Source organism: Stegostoma tigrinum, chromosome 12, assembly GCF_030684315.1.
Source record: "Stegostoma tigrinum isolate sSteTig4 chromosome 12, sSteTig4.hap1, whole genome shotgun sequence".
Classification (NCBI taxonomy): Eukaryota; Metazoa; Chordata; class Chondrichthyes; order Orectolobiformes; family Stegostomatidae; genus Stegostoma; species Stegostoma tigrinum.
This window is the reverse complement of record NC_081365.1, coordinates 53381706-53400483: the sequence shown is the minus strand read 5'-3', so window position 1 is coordinate 53400483 and position 18778 is coordinate 53381706. Positions and strand designations below refer to the sequence as shown.

The window sequence follows — 18778 nt, the reverse complement described above, 5'->3', positions numbered from 1 at the left end:
CCTGCAGTGCCACAATGATGCCACCCAAAAGGTTGCAGGAACAGCAACTCATATTCCTCTTGGGAACTCTGCAGCCCAATAGTATCAATGTGGATTTCACCAGCTTCTAAATCTCCCCTTCCCCCTACTGCATCCCAAAACCAGCCCACCTTATCCCCGCCTCCCTAACCTGTTCTTCCTCTCACCTATCTCCTCCTCCCACCTCAAGCTGCACCTCCATTTCCTTCCTACTAACTTCATCCCACTCCCTTGACGTGGCTGTCCTCCCTGGTCTGACATATCGCCTCCCTACCTCCCCACCTACACTCACCTTTACAGGCTACATCCCTGCCCCTTTAACTTGCCTGTCTCCTGTCCACCTATCTTCTCCTCTATCCATCTTTGATTCGCCTCCCCCTCTCTCCCTACTTATTTTGGAACCCTCACCATGAACAGTCTAGGCCCGAAACGGTGGCTTTTGTGCTCCTAAGATGTTGCTTGGCCTGCTGTGTTCATCCAGCTCTACACTTTGTTATCTCGGATTCTCCAGCATCTGTAGTTCCCAATATCTCTTATTACAACTGCATATCTGATTTTCTACCCCTCCAATAAATTAATAGAAAAATCTATCGTTTACAGTGTCAATAGAAACCACATTTCCTGTGATGTTGCGCAATTGTTGGCAATAATTGCATTGACACTGTAGTGCTATTTTCAGGATGTATTTAAAATATTTTTAATGAAAATGTAGCCTACTAAGAAGCCCACTTGGCACTACTTTGCAAACCAACCAAAGCAGTAAGCTGATCAGTGGTTGTACCTAACACTCAGAACTGTAGGATTGTATAAAGAAGTAGACTGAATGCATAATGAAGCACTTACTGACCAATTCTAAGTAGAGGTTTTCACTCCTACTACAATTTGTTTTGTTTTATTTTCAAAGAAATACCTTTCTCCAATAGTGCTTCAGTTTTGTTTTAGTCATTTCTTAGTTAATAAAACAAACATGAGTTACTCCAGTCTTCAGCAGCTTGTTTGGATGTTAGAAATTTAAAACACCCATTGCTGCAAGCAGCCTTTGGTTGAGAGTTACAAAATAGTTACATTTGAACACAGATAATGGGAACTGCAGATGCTGGAGAATCCAAGATAACAAAGTGTGGGGCTGGATGAACACAGCAGGCCAAACAGCATCTCAGGAGCACAAAAGCTGACGTTCCCTGAGGTTGGTCCGGAGGGAGGAGGGTAACTTCTTCAGGTTAGGCATCCCTGGAAGAGGCTCAACCTCAGGGAATCTCTCCTCTATCCATCTTCGGTCCGCCTCCCCCTCTCTCCCTATTTATTTCAGAACCCTCTCCCCATCCCCCTCTCTGATGAAGGATCTAGGCCCAAAATGTCAGCTTTTGTGCTCCTGAGATGCTGCTTGGCCTGCTGTGTTCATCCAGCTACACACTTTGTTATCTTACATTTGAACACAGTTTTTGTTTATTTTTTGGGGATAAAAATATTGGCAACAATCGTAAATTTGCAGCAGTGGTAATGGGAACTGCAGATGCTGGAGAATCCGAGATAATAAAATGTGAGGCTGGATGAACACAGCAGGCCCAGCAGCATCTCAGGAGCACAAAAGCTGACGTTTCGGGCCTAGACCCTTCATCAGAGAGGGGGATGGGGTGAGGGTTCTGGAATAAATAGGGAGAGAGGGGGAGGCAGACCGAAGATGGAGAGAGAAGAAGATAGGTGGAGAGGAGAGTGTAGGTGGGGAGGTAGGGACAGGATAGGTCAGTCCAGGGAAGACGGACAGGTCAAGGAGGTGGGATGAGGTTAGTAGGTGGGAGATGGAGGTGCGTCTTAGGGTGGGAGGAAGGGATGGGTGAGAGAAAGAACAGGTTAGGCAGGCAGAAACAGCTTGGACTGGTTTTGGGATGCAGTGGGTGGAGGGGAAGAGCTGGGCTGGTTGTGTGGTGCAGTGGGGGGAGGGAACGAACTGGGCTGGTTTTGGGATGCGGTGGGGGAAGGGGAGATTTTGAAGCTGGTGAAGTCCACATTGATACCATTGGGCTGCAGGGTTCCCAAGCGGAATATGAGTTGCTGTTCCTGCAACAATAATCTGGTGAGATGATTGAAGTGAGATTTAAAGTTTGTTTTTCTCACAGTAGCACTCCCCCAGGGGGTGGTCCCCTTTGAGGAACAAGTCATTTGCCAAGCTATGAAGCAAATCCTGAACACTGCTTTTATGTCAACACATTGTAGAGTAGGATGTGAACACAGAAGATACACTGTCCAGCAAGTCCCAAACCCAACGACTAAAATGAAGCAAAATTGTATCCTCCAGCAGATTGCAGGACAGTTAATGCGCCGAACTAAATCAGTTGATGCTGACTATCAGTGGAAAACTATTTGTTTTGAAATAACTGTGAGTTACAAAACTGGCTGCGGAGAAGTTTAGCAGAAACTTAAACTGTATAAACTGTAACAGAATACGGTCAGCAGATGCAGTGACCAGCAAATTAAGGATTTACCCATATTAACAAACCTGAAAAGGGAGTAGAAACAGTTGGGACGTGAACGGATGAAAACTGAAGAGAGAACGCTATTATTGCTTTAATGTTGGATAGATTTCCCTGGGTCTAATCAAGCAAAGTTCAGCAATAGCCAGATTGCAGCTTCTCGCCTTATCACTTTCGACAAGAGTTAAACTCAGTTCGAGGGGGGATGGCAGTAATTTCGAGGAAGAGGCCGGAAAGTTAGCAATGACAGGGACTGGGTGAAACCGGAGCTCGACACCTCAGACCGAGTGCCTCCGGCGGCAACGAGAGCTCCCTGAGGCGGGGGAGGCACCGGGGCTCTGGCCCCTTTCATCCAGCCGCCTCCCCGACACGGGGAGCTGGGTGTCTCCTCGGCTCTCTGCTGCTCTGCAGCCTATGGCCAGGGACTGATCGACAAAACTCCGCTCTCCACCGACTAGACCGACAAGGGTTTGGTAAAAATCCATTTGCTTACTTACTCTTTAAAATATCCGCGGCTCTGGGCGGGCTGGAACCGCAGTAAAATTCCAGGCTCTGGTTTGCTCCGTCAGACATCTCTCCAAGACACACACAAACTGTCTGTGAGCAAGCAGCAGCGAGACTGAGAGGCGAGGCTCCGCGCCGCTGTCCAAACCAGGCTCGTTGGAGTTGCTCCTTCTCCTCTCACACGTTCACTCTTTGTCACTCGCACAAGTCCATCAAGAGATAATCATCAACTATCAAAGCTGTAAAGCAATTTAGAGATTACAAACTTTGAAACTGAAATGTCACCCCTGCCTTTCCTGACAGCTAATGGGGAAATGGATGGGTCAACCACTGTAAAATGATCCCAATGCAACGGCTCATATCTCACATTACAATAATCCACATTATGGGAACAAGTTGCCTATTGATTTAGAGTCATGCAGTCATAGAGATGGACATTTGTATAGCTGTGTCGAATAGTGCTACAACTTTTCAACTAAAACGCATTAGTGTGACAATTTCTCACGAGTTGCTAACCGTTAATGAAATTAATATCTGATCTTTTTTTCTCCCACTGGTGCCCAGTTGACGGGCAAAGAGAGAACCAGGAAAAGGGAAACGGGAAGAGAAATTGAATTTGGAGGTGAATTATTGCAAGTGCCTCTTTAAGACCATTCCAATAGTACGAAAATATGGCAAAATAAGCATTAAAAACCACCGACAGCAAATGAATGTTTTCTGATTATAATTGGGATTTTTCATTCAGGGAATGCAGATTGGGACAGCATTTATTGTGCATCACCAACCAATTTACGAACATACGTAATGATATCAAAATGAATGAGCAGGAAGTGCAGAGAGCAAGAAGGGTTAGTGTATGAGAGGATGCAGTGAGTGTAAGCACATGACTGGATATCATGCTGAAACTTGTGGGCTATAAGGCTTTGTGAGGTGTGTATGCCGTAGCAGAGTTAGTGAATCATGGCCCGTAACACAGAAAATAGCGCCGCTTACCCTTGAGAGGCTCAGGAAATCCTTGACTTTGCTCTTGGCACTGTTGATCATCCTTGTTGTATTGTCCAACCGGACTGACTTGCACTGCCAACTGTGCTCAGGCTAGATGGCTATAATGTGACTGTTGTCAATTTTATCCAGTGGGATGTCCCTCTTTTTGTGACCCCATCCAGGAACATAACCTTGGGGTGCACTTTATGAAGTGAGGAAGACAACACAGGCTTTTTTTTTCTGAAGAAGGATCCAGACCTGAAACAACAAGATGTAGAGCTGGATGATCACAGCAGGTCAAGCAGCAGCAGAGGAGCAGGAAAGCTGATGTTTCAGGCCTAGGCTGATGCTTCCTGACCTGCTGTGTTCCTCCAGTTCCACACTGTGTTGCCTCTTTGTTTTATTACTGACGTCTCTTGTGCTGTAGCAGTGACCACCACATGCTGAGGGAATGTCGTGGCTTGCAGTATCAAGAATGGTGACCAACTAAGTATGGTGCCAGACCGTTCAGACACAGAACTGCCACCCACTAGTGTTTCTGCCGTGTGTTTTGTCCAGTGGCTTGCTCAGTTTCTCACTTGTGTAGATAGACAAGCATGTGATTGGAAGCAGGAACACACCTCAGCCATCAGCACAAACGATACTATTCAACAAGAATGATGCTAGACTTCAACTTAAGTGAACATTCTACTCAAAGAGATAAATAGGCCTCTCCTGTGTTCTAACAGTTCTTTGATTCTAACAGATTCCTGTAGTGTTTCAAGTCTAATCAAATGGTTAAAATACTGATATGCATTAGTTAACTCAGTCGGTTGGATTGCTTGTTTGCAATACAGAATAAGACAAACAGCATGGGTTCAATTCCCACACTGGCTGAGGTTACCAGAAAGGACTCTCCTGAGGCATAGTGACCTCAGATTAACCTATTACACCAGTCATCTCTCTTGTTTTCTTCCATCGATCTTTCTATATGGTCCAGGTTTCTGAGTTTAATTGTTGTCGACACATACTTCATCCTTACAAAATTGCTACCCTCTTAACTTCACCATCACATCCACCATCTTCTTTTATCATTCATCCTAAATAAGCAAAGCCTTCCTTCCAATGATTCCATCCGTATTTCCTGCTGCCACAGGAAAGCAACGAACCTAATCAAAGACCCCTCTCACCCCCGTTATACTGTCCTGCACCATCTTCCATCAGGCAGAAGACACAAAAGTTTGTAAACACATACTAGCAGATTTAAGAACGGCTCCTTCTCCGCTGTTATCAGGCCTATGAACGGACCTCTCATATAGAGTTGATGTTTCTCAGCACCTTCTGTGTAGCTGAAACACTATATTCTGCATTCTGTTCTATTACACTGATGTACTTGCAAAAGGTGAATTGTATGGATAGCATGCAAAGCAATACTTTTCTCTGTATCTTGCCACATGTAACAATAATAAATCAAACCAAATCAAATCAAAGTTGTCTCATTCTGTGTGATGTCATCCCCTTCAATCCTCAGTCTTACTTTTTCCAGTGTATTCTGACTAATCGCTACTTCTTTTATCTTTTTGGTGTTCATATTGAATCCATATTCTAAACTACCTGCCTTTACTTCATCTACAATATTTTGTAAGTTCTCTCTGATTCTGAAAGAAGGATGGTGTTATTTGTGTCAATTTCTAATGGAACATCTAATTCTTTGAATATTAGTTCCATGTACAGAGTGAACACATTTGCTGACAACACACTGCCTTGTTGTACTGCTAAGAGCTTTTTCTTCCAACCTCCAAACAATTGGGGCAGAAATACACAGAAGATTTTCTTTGCACTTGGGGATTAGTTGTGATTGACTGAAAGTTTGCGGAAAAAGGCGCTCCCATATAGACAAGCCCTTCGGTTTGGTAATTGGACTAATTATTTTGGCTATCATTCAGAATTCATGAGAACAGCCCCAGTGATGCTGAAAGACTTTGGGCCATTTGATTTTGTATACGTAGGCCAAATATTTGGCAAGATAAGAGATGAGCATAATGCATCTTCTGTAGTACTTATACCAGTCTTCCAGAGCGCATTTATGATTCAGAACCTTCATCTTTACTATCGCTGTCCATCTTTCCTCCATTATGGCAAAGTTATGGAGTCCCTGGCAGATAATGCTGATCCCACAGAAAGGGACCCTTTTAGCTGAATTTTAGGTGTTCACAGTAGCAAGACAGGAGGTCGGAGATTCCAGAAACATGTGGTCACCTTCCTATTGCTGTACGATTTTCCCAAAGTCAAGCAGATAGCCCTTCCATCTCGTGGCCAATTGCACCACATAACTGGCCAATTAATATCCCTTTGTCAGAGCATCTTGCATTATACCAGCGGCAAGCGAGCCCGCTGTTCAATGGGGTGATTGCCTGATGAACTTAGGCCTGTCCCTGTAATCTCAGGCACACTCTAATTGAACACCTTGAGATCCATGGAGGGTGCTGAACTGGAAATGGTCATCCCTGCAGCAACACAAACTTAGCCTTCTCAAACTTTCCTCTACCCCATCCCATAATAAGATTGTCACCCATTGCCAGTGCATCTCTGAATGGCCTTAACAATGTGACTGCACCTATCAGCTTCCTTGGGAAATGTCAGTGTTGCTAGTTCTGGATGGGTGCAGTCCCTGCTGTGTTCCAGTGATGCAGCTGAGACTTAAGATCTGCCAGCTCCTGGAGCCGACAGCTATTGGAAGTGAGATCTCCTGGGTTAAAGGGACAGGAGATGAAAGCTCATTAACAATTAGGTTGCCAAATGATCTGGGTTGGCTTTCCCTCCAATCATCTGTGCCACCAGTACATAAACAAAATCCAGTCTTCTTTATACAAGTCTTCAAAGTTCTGCTTCATGGTGACATTGATGCATCAATAATGGTCCCTTGAGCCCATTTCCATTAATGTTACAAATCTGTCCATGGTTGTTGTAAGAGTACCATTAGGCAGGCCTAAAACTAGTCACCTTGATCTTCTTGAAGTCATCTTTCCAGCCTCTACCGATATTAAAATCAGCCTGGCACATTGATTAGAACAGCAAAAAAAACATTGCAGCTGCTTGTTGGGAACTGCGTGCTGGCTTGCGTATTATCTCTAGAATCTTATCCTGTCCTGTTGAATTATAGAGAATTGGTCAGGAGCCATTGCCGGCCTTATACTTCAAGAATTTGGTAAATTTACACAACCCAGATAAGGCGCTATTTCTAACTAGTGGGAAATAAATGAATTCAACCTCTTGAATAAAACATTTGCACTTCTTTGTTGTAGTAGCCTAGAAGGGTTGAAGCCATAAAGTTTGAGTGTTTTGTCATCTTGACATCGACTGACAGCATCATTATGATGAATGCAGATAATTCCAAACAGATGTCACAACTGTGTAATTGTTTCCTTGATCACTGTCAACTTTTGAAGGTAGTGGTATTCAGTCATTGTCAACAGGCTTGCATTTATATGATCTCAGGATGTCACAAAGTGCACCACAGCCAGTGAAATGCTCAGTAAATAGTTTCCATTGGCATGCAGGGAAACACAGTTGTCAATTTGCATATAGTGAGTTCCCACTTCCAGGAAAGTTGTAATCTGACCATTTCAGTAGCATTGATTGATGAATATACATTGCCCAGGGAGGAACTCCCCTGTTCTTCTTTATTATCATGCCATGTGATCTCTTATGCCTACCCTAAGAGAGCAGATAAGGCCTGTATTTAATATCTCAAACAAAAAAACTTACCATAGCATTTACTCAATACTGCATTGAAGTACTGGCCTACGTCAACGTGCTGAAAGCTCTAGTGTGGACTTCAGTTGACAATATTCTGACTTGGAGTCAAAAGTTGTTACCAACTGGCTATAGTTGACACCCTTGATCTGTTCCAACTTACCTGATACAACTATATTGAGCAACTAGGAGGCAGTACGCTTCAACAATCATCTATGTGACAACTTGTTTCAGCTGTAAAGTGTGAAATTTGAAATTTGGCGTGCTACAGTCTTAATGAACAATTGTTAACAGTAGACCTAACTCTGTTTTCTCCTTCAGAGATGCGGCAAGACATGCTGAGCTTTTCCAGCAACTTTGTTTTTGTTCTTGATTGACAGCATCCACAGTTCTTTTGGTTTTAATTGAGCTAATACATAAGTTCAACAAGGTATTTTCATTGCTTCCAAATCAATTTCAGAACACTGACAACCATGTGTTGAGTCTATTATTCTGCAGGTAATGCAACATGAAGGAATAGTGATGTGAGTAGTGAAAAGCATGAATAAAATCTTCTTAAATTACATTATCCAACAGCCTTAACTGAGAGAGTGCAGGCTGATGTCAAGGGCAGGCAAGAAGGCAATTAGTGATTGCTGTTGCAAACTTTCTTAATTAGAGAAAAGGGCAGCAGGTAGGAACTGTATGTATCTTTCAAGACAGATGGGCATTGTCCGCTAATTTGGATTTAGCTTTTCCAATGTCATTGGGAATATACATCATGAGTGTTTAAAATGACGAATAACTGAGTTTAATTACAGCCTGGAGCTTCTTGAATTCTTCTCAAATTTGATTTATTTAAAAATCTGCAAAAGGGACAGAACATCGTGGGAAATTACTGCAGCCCAAGTGAAGAATGCAAAAATGAGGAAGGAAAACTAAGAAGCTGGGAATGTTCCCAAGGGTGATACAGATTGATTTCTCACTCCCTTATTCATATGCTCATGTGGTCAGTTATTTTTTGGAATTTAGTTTTTGGTAATGATGCAAGATGAACAGTGAGCCTTTGGGTTTTGCAAACTCAATATGCACATGTACTTTTTAAAATGGTGTACTTCAATCATACAAAAAGACACTGAAAATCTTGGCCCCAAGTGAATGTTTTTGCTAGTTTGTGCTCGCCTGGTCACTTGTAAATGTCAGTTTCTTTGTGCATTATTTCTATTTGGAAGTCAACTTAGAGTACTGGACTGGAAAGAGCTCTGAGATAATGAGGCACACTGATATATTTTTGTACATATATTCAGGAAGACAAGATTACTTCAAATGGAAAAAGCTTGCTCAAACTTGTTTGTTTCTGCTTTTTAATTTTTCTTATTATTCACCATTCTAACATTAGAGCTCTCTCTTAAAAGTTATTTCTACTTTTGCCTGGTTTATTTCCATGCTTGAAGAAAACAGCAAAACAGACAAGGTCATAAACAAGCAGTCAAAGAGTTGACTAAGTAACAAAGAATAGTCAGACCTCTTAAGGGGGCAGGAAAGAAAAGCCAATAGAAAAGGTTATGATTAATAGCAATTGAAGAAATGTGTGCAATGTGGTTACCGATGCCAGTGGAATGAAAGTGAACCCAATAAGTTACACTGTTGAATGACTACTGACAAGAGAGAGATGGTGGCAGGAAACAGCCAAAGCAGAAGAATAAACTATGTGGTCAGTAGAAGTAGCATGCTGAATTTCCTACAACTGTATTTCCCTAAAAATTAAGAAAATAAATATATTTTGTGAATAAATTGTGCTTTTGTTTTCAACACATTAAATTCTCCATGAGTAATTGATAAATCTAAATTTGAGGACTTTCAGTACAATGAATGTAGGATTATATTTCCATCTGTAGAAAATGCTTTGCAAAACTTAAAAATACAAGTCACAACACAAACTTGCATGACAAGGTCAAGATAATTCTTGCTTCTTTTACATCAGCATTAGTCATGAGTTGACTAATAGCTAGTATTTCAACAAAGATTAAAAAAAAGCAATAAAATGATTTTATAGATGGTAATCTGTATGTTCTCCAGAGCAATGAACTATGAGTTCAATGGTTAGTCTGTGGGCTAGGTATTCAAACATGCTCAATTTTTCAATTGCTCAATGCTGTACTAAGTCTCTGACTGACAGGCAGGAACTGCATGTATCTTTCAAGACAGATGGGCATTGTCCGCTAATTTGGATTTAGCTTTTCCATTGTCATTGGCGATATACATCATGAGTATTTAAAATGATGAATAAATGAGTTTAATTACAGCCCGGAGCTTCTTGAATTCTTCTCAAATTTGACCCAGCAACAAGGATTGCTAATTAGCAGGAGGGTAAATTCTTCTTACCACTGCTAGTTAAAGGTATTACACAGAATTTTACAGACTAGGTACTGGTTAATCATTTCAAGCTGCTCATTGATTTCTCCTTTCCACATTTTACAATGCTGAACTAGGTGGCAATGGATCAGCACTTTTTTCCTCCCAATAATCAACACACAATCCACATTGGGAAAGCCAATATTCATCAAATTCAACAAATCAATACATTGAAAAATCCTGGTATCATGGAACCAAAATTGAGCAACAAAGTGATCCCATCCACTCAGCCACTGACTAGATTTGCTTGGCTCTGTGGCTATTTACTGTATGCACGACAAGACTAAAAGTTGTAGGAACAGAATTAGGCCATTTGGCCCATTCAGTCTGCTCCACTATTCAATCATGTATGATGTATTTCTCAACCCCATTCTCCTGCCTTCTTCCCATAATCATTGATCCCCTTGTTAAGCAAGAACCTGTCTATCTCTACCTTAAATACATTCAATGACTTAACCTCCGTAGCGTACTGTAACAATGAGTTTCACAGATTCATCACCATGTGGCTGATGAAGTTCCTCATCATTTCAGTTCTCAAGGGTCATCCCTTCTCTCTGACGCAGTTCCACGTGGTCCTAGCCTCTCCTACTACATCTTTTCCACATCCACCCTATCTAGATCTCTCAGTATTTTGTCAGGTCCAAAGAGAACACCCTTCATTCTTTTAAACTCCATCCAGTACAGACCCAAAATCCTGACAAGGGTTTATTCTCGTAAACCATCTCTGGACCGACTCCAAAGTCAACACATTCTTCTTTAGATGCAGGGCCCAAACCTGTTCATGATATTCCAAGTGCAAACTGACCACAATCTTATACAGACTCAGCAGAACATCTCTGCTCATATATTTTAGTCCTTTGAAATCAATGCTAACATTGCATTTTTTTTTAACTGCCAACTGAATTTGCATGTTAACCTTAAGAGAATCCTGAACTAGGATTTCCAAGTCCCATTGTGCTTCAGATTTCCATAGCTTTTCACAATTTTGACAACAGTCTATGCCTGTATATTTAATAGTTATTCTGGACGGTTGATACTGTTTGCACCAACCAAGGTTTTAATGGTATCATAATGGCTGATGCAAATAATTTGTCTGCAGTCGTGGGGTAAGGGTATAGTTTGAAAGACTCCCATTTGGATTGGAGAATGATGAGCTGAAGTAAGCAAGGACAAAGCACTAAAAGGCAGGAGCAGCAGTTGCACTAAAGATGAGGGGGAAGGGACAACAAAGAAAGCCACATCCACAATTTAAGCAGCTCTTTACTTCACTGAGAAACATTTCCTGCGGCACCTTTGCTTTGAAAAGGATGCTATCATAAAATCAGCAACATATCTCCTTTTCAATTCTACTAGGGGAACATTATGGCTCTATATCAACAACACATCCACATTTAATTCCCCATAGACAGAGTGATACAGGATGCAATTACACTGAACATTGTCCACATCACAGGTTTCTGCAGGGTATACTAATATTGTTTTGCATGTTCATTATTATTAGCCTGGTATGAACAAGTGGCATATAGATTTTGGTCCATGTGTGTGTGAGCTTTAATAATTTACATGTCATGTTCCATTAAATTGCTGTGAGAGAGAGGCCTTATGGGGTGATAATAGGAATTTGTTTATCTTGGGAGTATTTTACAAGCAGACAAAACAAACATTGCAGAACATTAGCTTGCTTTTAATTGGAAGAATCACAGCTTTTTTTTGCTAAGTGTGCAATCTATAGTTTGGAAAGCATTATGAATCAGTTCATAAATCCTGCTTAAAACTGGATGTGTGAAACTGTTCCTATTAGAGAAAGAAACTAGTTAAGAAAAGTTAGGATATAGGATACCTGAGTCAGGGTTTTTTTTATTTAAAGCCCCAGACCGCAAGTGTTTGGGTAGAATATGTAAAGGGTAATTTAAATTAAGAAAGTTCGAAATCCAATTGTGTGACTAATCAAGATAATCAAGGGCTATCAAATTATCAAGACCAGGAATTGAAAAAAAACAGATAACTTAAACCTGTGGATGTAATAGGAAAGGAAATTCTCTCTAGCGTTTGGGCACTGTGAAATGGTGATGATGTACCAGGTAGAATTGTATATTAACTGTGTGTTTCAAAATGTCTTAAATTATATTATGTTTAATTAGCTTGGTCATTTATATTTTATGTTTTTTTGCAAGTAGAAGATCCTGTTTTAATATTAAAATCAAATCTACAACATTGCATTCTTGCGTTTCAGTGATAAACCACCTCATTAAATTCAAATAAGACAAAATATAATCTATAAAGCTAGTTTTCAGTCTGGGATCTGACTTGTCCAGTAGTAACTTCAGCTGGCATTATAACACCATCAAAATGGGGACTAGTTATTAAACAACAAGTAGAGTCAACTCATAATGACAGCAACAAAACCAAAAGTCTAACTAATCTGTGTATTCAAAAAATGTTTCCACTGCGTAAGATGTAGAGGAGCTGCTCAGTGCATTTATCCAGATTTGTGAACATCTGCTTCAAGTCTGCTATCATGTAGGATCAGCCTTCACCTGAGCAACGAAATGCCTTTGGTACTTATTAATCTACTCCAATTATTTTATAAAGTGTTTCGCAGTTACTATAGCTTGAAAGATAAAATTTCTGAGTTACCATAGAAGTCATTTCACATAGCTTGGTGGCCATTTAAAGAACTTTATTGAAAGTTTTTCCTAACTAAAACCTTCTCGAGGACATATGAACGGCAACCGATACGGTTAATGGAAAAGCCCTGGGGAAAATTGATGTACAGAGAGATCTGGGTGTTCAGGTCCATTGTACCCTGAAGTTGGCAACACAGGTCGATAGAGTGGTCAAGAAGGCATATGGCATGCTTTCATTCATCAGACGCGGTATTGAGTACAAGAGTTGGCAGGTCATGTTATGGTTGTACAGGACTTTGGTTCAACAACATTTGGAATACTGCTTACAGTTTTGTCGCCACATTACCAAAAGGATGTGGATGGTTTGGAGACGGTGCAGAGAAGGTTCACCAAGATGTTGCCTGGTATGAAGGGTGCTAGCTGTGAAGAGAAGTTGAGTAGATTAGGATTATTTACATTAGAAAGATGGAGGTTGAAGGGGGACCTGATTGAGGTCTACAAAACCATGAGAGCTAGATAGCCAGAAGCTTTTTCCCAGAGTGGGGGACTCAATTACTCGGGGTCACGATTTCAAGGTGGGAGGGGAAAGGTTTAAGGGAGATATGCATGGAAAGTTCTTTACGCAGAGGGTGGTGGGTGCTTGGAACGCGTTGCCAGCGGAGGTGGTAGAGGCGGGCACGATAGCGTCATTTAAGATGCATCTAGACAGGTACATGAAAGGGCACCGAGCAGAGGGATACAGATCCTTGGAAAATAGGCAACAGGTTTAGATAGAGAATCTGGATCAGTGCAGGCTTGGAGGGATGAAGGGCCTGTTCCTGTGCTGTAATTTTCTTTGTTCCTTGTTCTTCTGTTCTAACCTTTCCTGATCCTCTGATGCTCCTTGGCCTGCTGTGTTCATCCAGCTCTACACCTTGTTATCTGTTTATTTTTGTTATTTTTGGTTGTGGCTCAAAATATGAAAATGATTGCTTTAAGCCAATGACTTTGGAAGGAGTTGCTGTACATTTAACAATATGTAACTGGAATTTATTGAGAGTTGTGTTACATTATTGTTTTGGTTAATCAGAGAGGAAGATACCTAAGATGCCACAGCACCATGAGTGTGATTTCAGATTGAGCTTCACCCAGAGACAGATTGTCGATTGGCTTGTACAATCAGGACCAGTTGTGGAGGCCAGATCTCACCAGCATGACAAAAACATCGTAATCATTATACAGGAATTCTCTGCTCAGGATGTGTTGTGCTTTTGTCTTTGCTTCCGGTTATGATTGGTTGTAGAACTTAGCGTTTGAGTAAATGTGTGAAAGAATTCCTTCTATTGGCAAGCCTTTAAAGCAGAAGTAATTTGGGTACAGTCAAGATATATTCGCACGAGGGGGAAAGATTGGATCAACAAATCCAGTGCTCACGAGATGTGACTAAATATCAGAGTGTACTACAGTTGAATATAGATATCTCCAGGGGAAAGTAAACAAAAATTGGAGTGAAAAGAGAATGACAGGAGAATTGTGGCCAAAATAAAACAGAATGGACAAGTCTTCTTTAGGCAAAAAAGGAGTGAAAAGGTGATAAAAGAAAGAGTGGGGCTAATTAGAGAACTAATAGGGGATCTATGTGTAGAGATAAGGAATATAGGTGAGGTACTAAATGAACAATCTGTGCCTATCTTCACCCAAGGAGAAAATGCAAACCCAATAATAGTTTAGGAGAAGGTAGTCAAGTCACAGAGTAAACTAAAAATTTATAAGGAGGAGGATTATACAGACTAGTCATACTTTAGGTTGATGGGCTGAATCTTGCATAGTTTTGGCTAAGTGCTAGTTGCATTGAGATTTTTAGAGGGGTTTTTTTCAGAAGGCCTCGCAAGTTTTCTTGCTACATCGTACCAAATTCACCTAATTAATTTAAGATGCAAGATGGCAGCAGAATAAGACGCTCCAGCTAGAGATCCTCTGCTCCATCTGTACTTTTTCATTGTTTTCTCTCTTTTTCTCCTTTCTGCATCTTTTTTCCCAACTTTTGACTTGGACTTACCTAGAGGAGAATGGAGGAGGCAACTCCAAACCATCCCAGAGCAGAGACCAGTACGGGGAATTGAGTCCCGGAGCAGAGGCTGGTGAGGGAGAGCAGATGTGGAGCAGGGGCTGGTGGGGGGAAGCTTGTCCCAGAGTAAACTTACCTTGGAGCAGCTGAAAACTAGTGTGGAGCATACTGGAGGCTTGAAGCAGAACGGGAGCAGTTGTTGCTCTGGGGTCCGGCAGTGGTGGTCAGACCACACGTGGAAGCCCCTATGCTGAGCTATTGCAGTGTCATGTTTATTTGTAATTTGTTTATCTGACTGTAATGTCTATCCTTTTAACTATGTCATATTTCTAACATGCTATGAATCACAGTAAAGTAATGCTACTGCTTTTCTTTTTTACTCCTTTTTTTGTATATAAGATTTGTACCTAGATACTTGTACCTGAGATGGTGCCATAAGTGGTGACATTGTAAAATTTTCACTGTACTCCTGTACACACGTACTTGAGTACAAGTGACAATAAAGGTCATTCTAATTCTAATCATCTAACCATCCCTGTGGTGTTTCTCATTCAATTATTTTTCCTCATTTTATGACATGTAGTTCCTGGAACAATTTATCCCTGCTAGGTTAGGATGAATTGATCATCAACCTGTCACCGGTGCCATTTTTAAAAGGCTGTAGCACGCCTGAATAAGTGCAGTCAGTCCAGAGCTGCCCTGCACAGTTTGTGACATTTGCCCAGACATGACATATGAGGGAAATTTAGTTCCCCACGTTGCTGGCAGGGAAGTGGAGTTCCTGGTGGACAGGGTGATGTCAGACAGAATCTCCTCATCTGCCAGGAGCAGCAAACAAGGCCACGACAACAGACTATGCCCAGTCTGGTCTGATGTTGCCACCCAGGTCAGCGCAGTCTCAGCTATAGGGAGGAATGCACAACACTATAGAAAGCATGTCAATGGCATTCGCCACTCCACCTGCTCAAGTATCACCATCATTTCTCCAATATCTTTCACTCACTCTGTTTCAGCTACTAGACCCAGCTCCCAGAAAGGACCATGCTGTTCCACCGTCATTATTATCGGCAACATTTTCCCTCAGTAGCTGTCAGCAACCCCAAACCTGACTCCACTAACCATGTGAGCCCTCTGCACTGGCTACATATTCACTTGAGATACTTTGTGACCTCCACCAAAAGTAATAGCTGAGCAACATATTTTTATCTCTGTTAACGTATGCCCATCTCTCTTTTCAGGAGGAAAGAAGCCCCTAAAAAGGAAAAAAAGACATTCAGTTCCACACCACTATTACAAAGAGCATCCTGACTTTGACGGCACCAAGCAGCTGAATGGCATTTTCCAAGTCCCTGGACTGGTATCAGAGGCTACCCTAGTCTTACTGATGCTGGGAGCCCCTGAGCAAAGGCTCACTCCTTTGACTTGACGAAGGACTGCTAACAACTGATAAGCTTCCTGACCTTGTGTCTTCAGCAAATGGCAAAGCAGTAGAGGAGTGCTCTGAACTTGGTATCTCTGGCTGATGGGAAAATGCTCAAAAAGGCAAGAGAAGGCAAAGCAAGGTAGGAATCCTCTGAGTAGGCTCAGAGTGTGCTATGAGAGAAAGCAGTGATGCAGCCTGGTCCAGTCCATGAGCTGGGTTCATGTCCCTGAGTGCACATTCTCTTTGCTACAGTATTACAATGATAGTTACCAGTGCAGTCCATAGTGCAGCATTGAAATGCGGATGCATTCTATGGTTGGACTGGAGATGTGAGTTGTTAGAGACTTGCACATGTCAGGTGCCAATATCCATAAACGTGGCCACGCCCAATGGAGCATGATTTCAGATGATGGTACTCATTACAAACATGGAGGTTGTTTGGAGCAAGCAGTGAGCTGAACTCGCCTGGTAGTCTCTCTGACCACCATGTTGAGATTCTATGATGTTTAGCTTGGTTGAAACATTTGGGAAGATAAACAGTGAATATTAGAGAGGCGTGTTGTGCTATCAATAAGACATTTAACAATCTCCCTTATTTGGCAACTTGCTAATGGGACAACGAGGGAGAAACTTGCCTTACTGTTTGATGGATGCAGAAAAAAATACAGTTAGTTACTTCCTGACATCAAAATAGGCCTTGCTGGACTTTTCACATGATTTAGCCACTAATCTCACCATAGCCCATGTCTTTCAGATGCCTGTAAGACTCTACCTGGTAATTCAGCAGGATTGGATTAAATGCATCCAACAATGTTGAGGGAACAGAGGGGAGAAAATACAGGTGCACTGGTCATAATTTTTCAATCCTCCTTTGATGAACAGGTGGTGCCAGAAGACTGGAAAATTAGACATATTACATCTTTGTTGAAAAAGGCTTAAGGCAAATACATACCACTTAGTTTAAAATAAGTGGTGAGAAAAGCTTTAGAAATGACAATTTGGGACTCTAATAGTCATTTCGATACTTGTAGATTTTTAATGTAGAGTTGGCATAGATATGTTAGGGGAAAATCAGCTTTTACTGACTTGCTTTAGTTTTTTGAGAAACGTTGATGATGATAGTGTTATTCTTGCAGCATACATGAATGGCCACTCAACAGGCACATGGAATTAAAGGGACAGTAGAAGCATGGCTACATAATTGGCCGAGTGAAAGGATACAGAATGTGGTTGTGTCAAAGATAGTAGGAACTGCAGATGCTGGAGAATCTGAGATAACAAGTTGTAGAGCTGGATGAACACAGCAGACCAATCAGCATCAGAGGAGTAGGAAGGCTGACATGTTGGGCCTACACCTTTCTTCTGAAGAAGGATCTAGGCCCAAAAGGCAGCCTTCCGGCTCCTCTGATGCTGCTTGGCCTGCTGTGTTCATCCAGCTCGACACCTTGTTATCTCTGTGGTTGTGTAAGGTTGTTTTATGGACCAGAGGAAGGTATATGGTGGAAATCCCCCGGGATAGAGCTCTACTTTTCCTGCTAAATAGTAATAACCTAGACTAAATGTACCTGGCACAACTTCAAAATGTGAAAATGAAACAAAACTTGAATGTATTGTGAATCGTGAGGAGGATAGTGATAAACTAGTGTGAAGTCATTTATTTTGCAGAGAGGTAATATAAAGGACATAATTCTATGTTATTGAAGGTGGCAAGCCAGGTAGGGAATGAAGTTAATAAAGCATGCAGCATCCAAGGCTTTATTAATACAGTATTAAAACATGGAAATTCAGGCTCTTTGGGTGCAGTAATACCCTACATCTAAATAAGAGGTCCTGGCTCCATTGCCGTAATGATGAAAAAGGAGATTTAAATTAATTGGCAAATAAAGCCATGGATGGAATACTGCGTCCAGTTCTGGGCGCCCTATTATAGGAAAGATGTGGATGCTTTGGAGAGGGTTCAGAGGAGGTTTACCAGGATGCTGCCTGGACTGGAGGGCTTATCTTATGAAGAGAGGTTGACTGAGCTCGGTCTCTTTTCATTGGAGAAAAGGAGGAGGAGAGGGGACCTAATTGAGGTATACAAGATAATGAGAGGCATAGATAGAGTCGATAGCCAGAGACTATTTCCCAGGGCAGAAATGGCTAGCACGAGGGGTCATAGTTTTAAGCTGGTTGGTGGAAAGTATAGAGGGGATGTCAGAGGCAGGTTCTTTACGCAGAGAGTTGTGAGAGCATGGAATGCGTTGCCAGCAGCAGTTGTGGAAGCAAGGTCATTGGGGTCATTTAAGAGACTGCTGGACATGCATATGGTCACAGAAATTTGAGGGTGCATCCATGAGGATCAATGGTCGGCACAACATTGTGGGCTGAAGGGCCTGTTCTGTGCTGTACTGTTCTATGTTCTATGTTCTAAAGCAATGATGACAAGGAAAAGCGTTTTCATATTGGCATATGTTTAGGATTTGAATGCATAATCTGAGAATGTCGTGAATATAGGTTCAATTAAGGAACTAAAGGAGGAATTGGATTGCTCTCTGAAAAGGAGATAATGTGCAGTAAAACTGGGTAAAAGGTG

General features: G+C 41.7%; 1 protein-coding gene across 1 annotated transcript in view; it reads right to left on the bottom strand.

Annotated features, from left to right (window-relative positions):
- The window catches only part of LOC125457072 (organic solute transporter subunit alpha-like), a 32881-nt gene extending 28837 nt beyond the window's left edge, over positions 1–4044 (bottom strand). Inside the window, exons 1-2 of the mRNA XM_059650039.1 lie at positions 3987–4044; positions 2987–3232 (exon numbers count right to left, since the gene is read on the bottom strand). Coding sequence (XP_059506022.1) covers positions 2987–3062 — 76 coding nt within the window. The 5' untranslated portion in view covers positions 3063–3232; positions 3987–4044. The remainder of the gene's footprint in view (positions 1–2986; positions 3233–3986) is intronic.
- Between the last annotated feature and the right edge of the window lie 14734 nt (positions 4045–18778).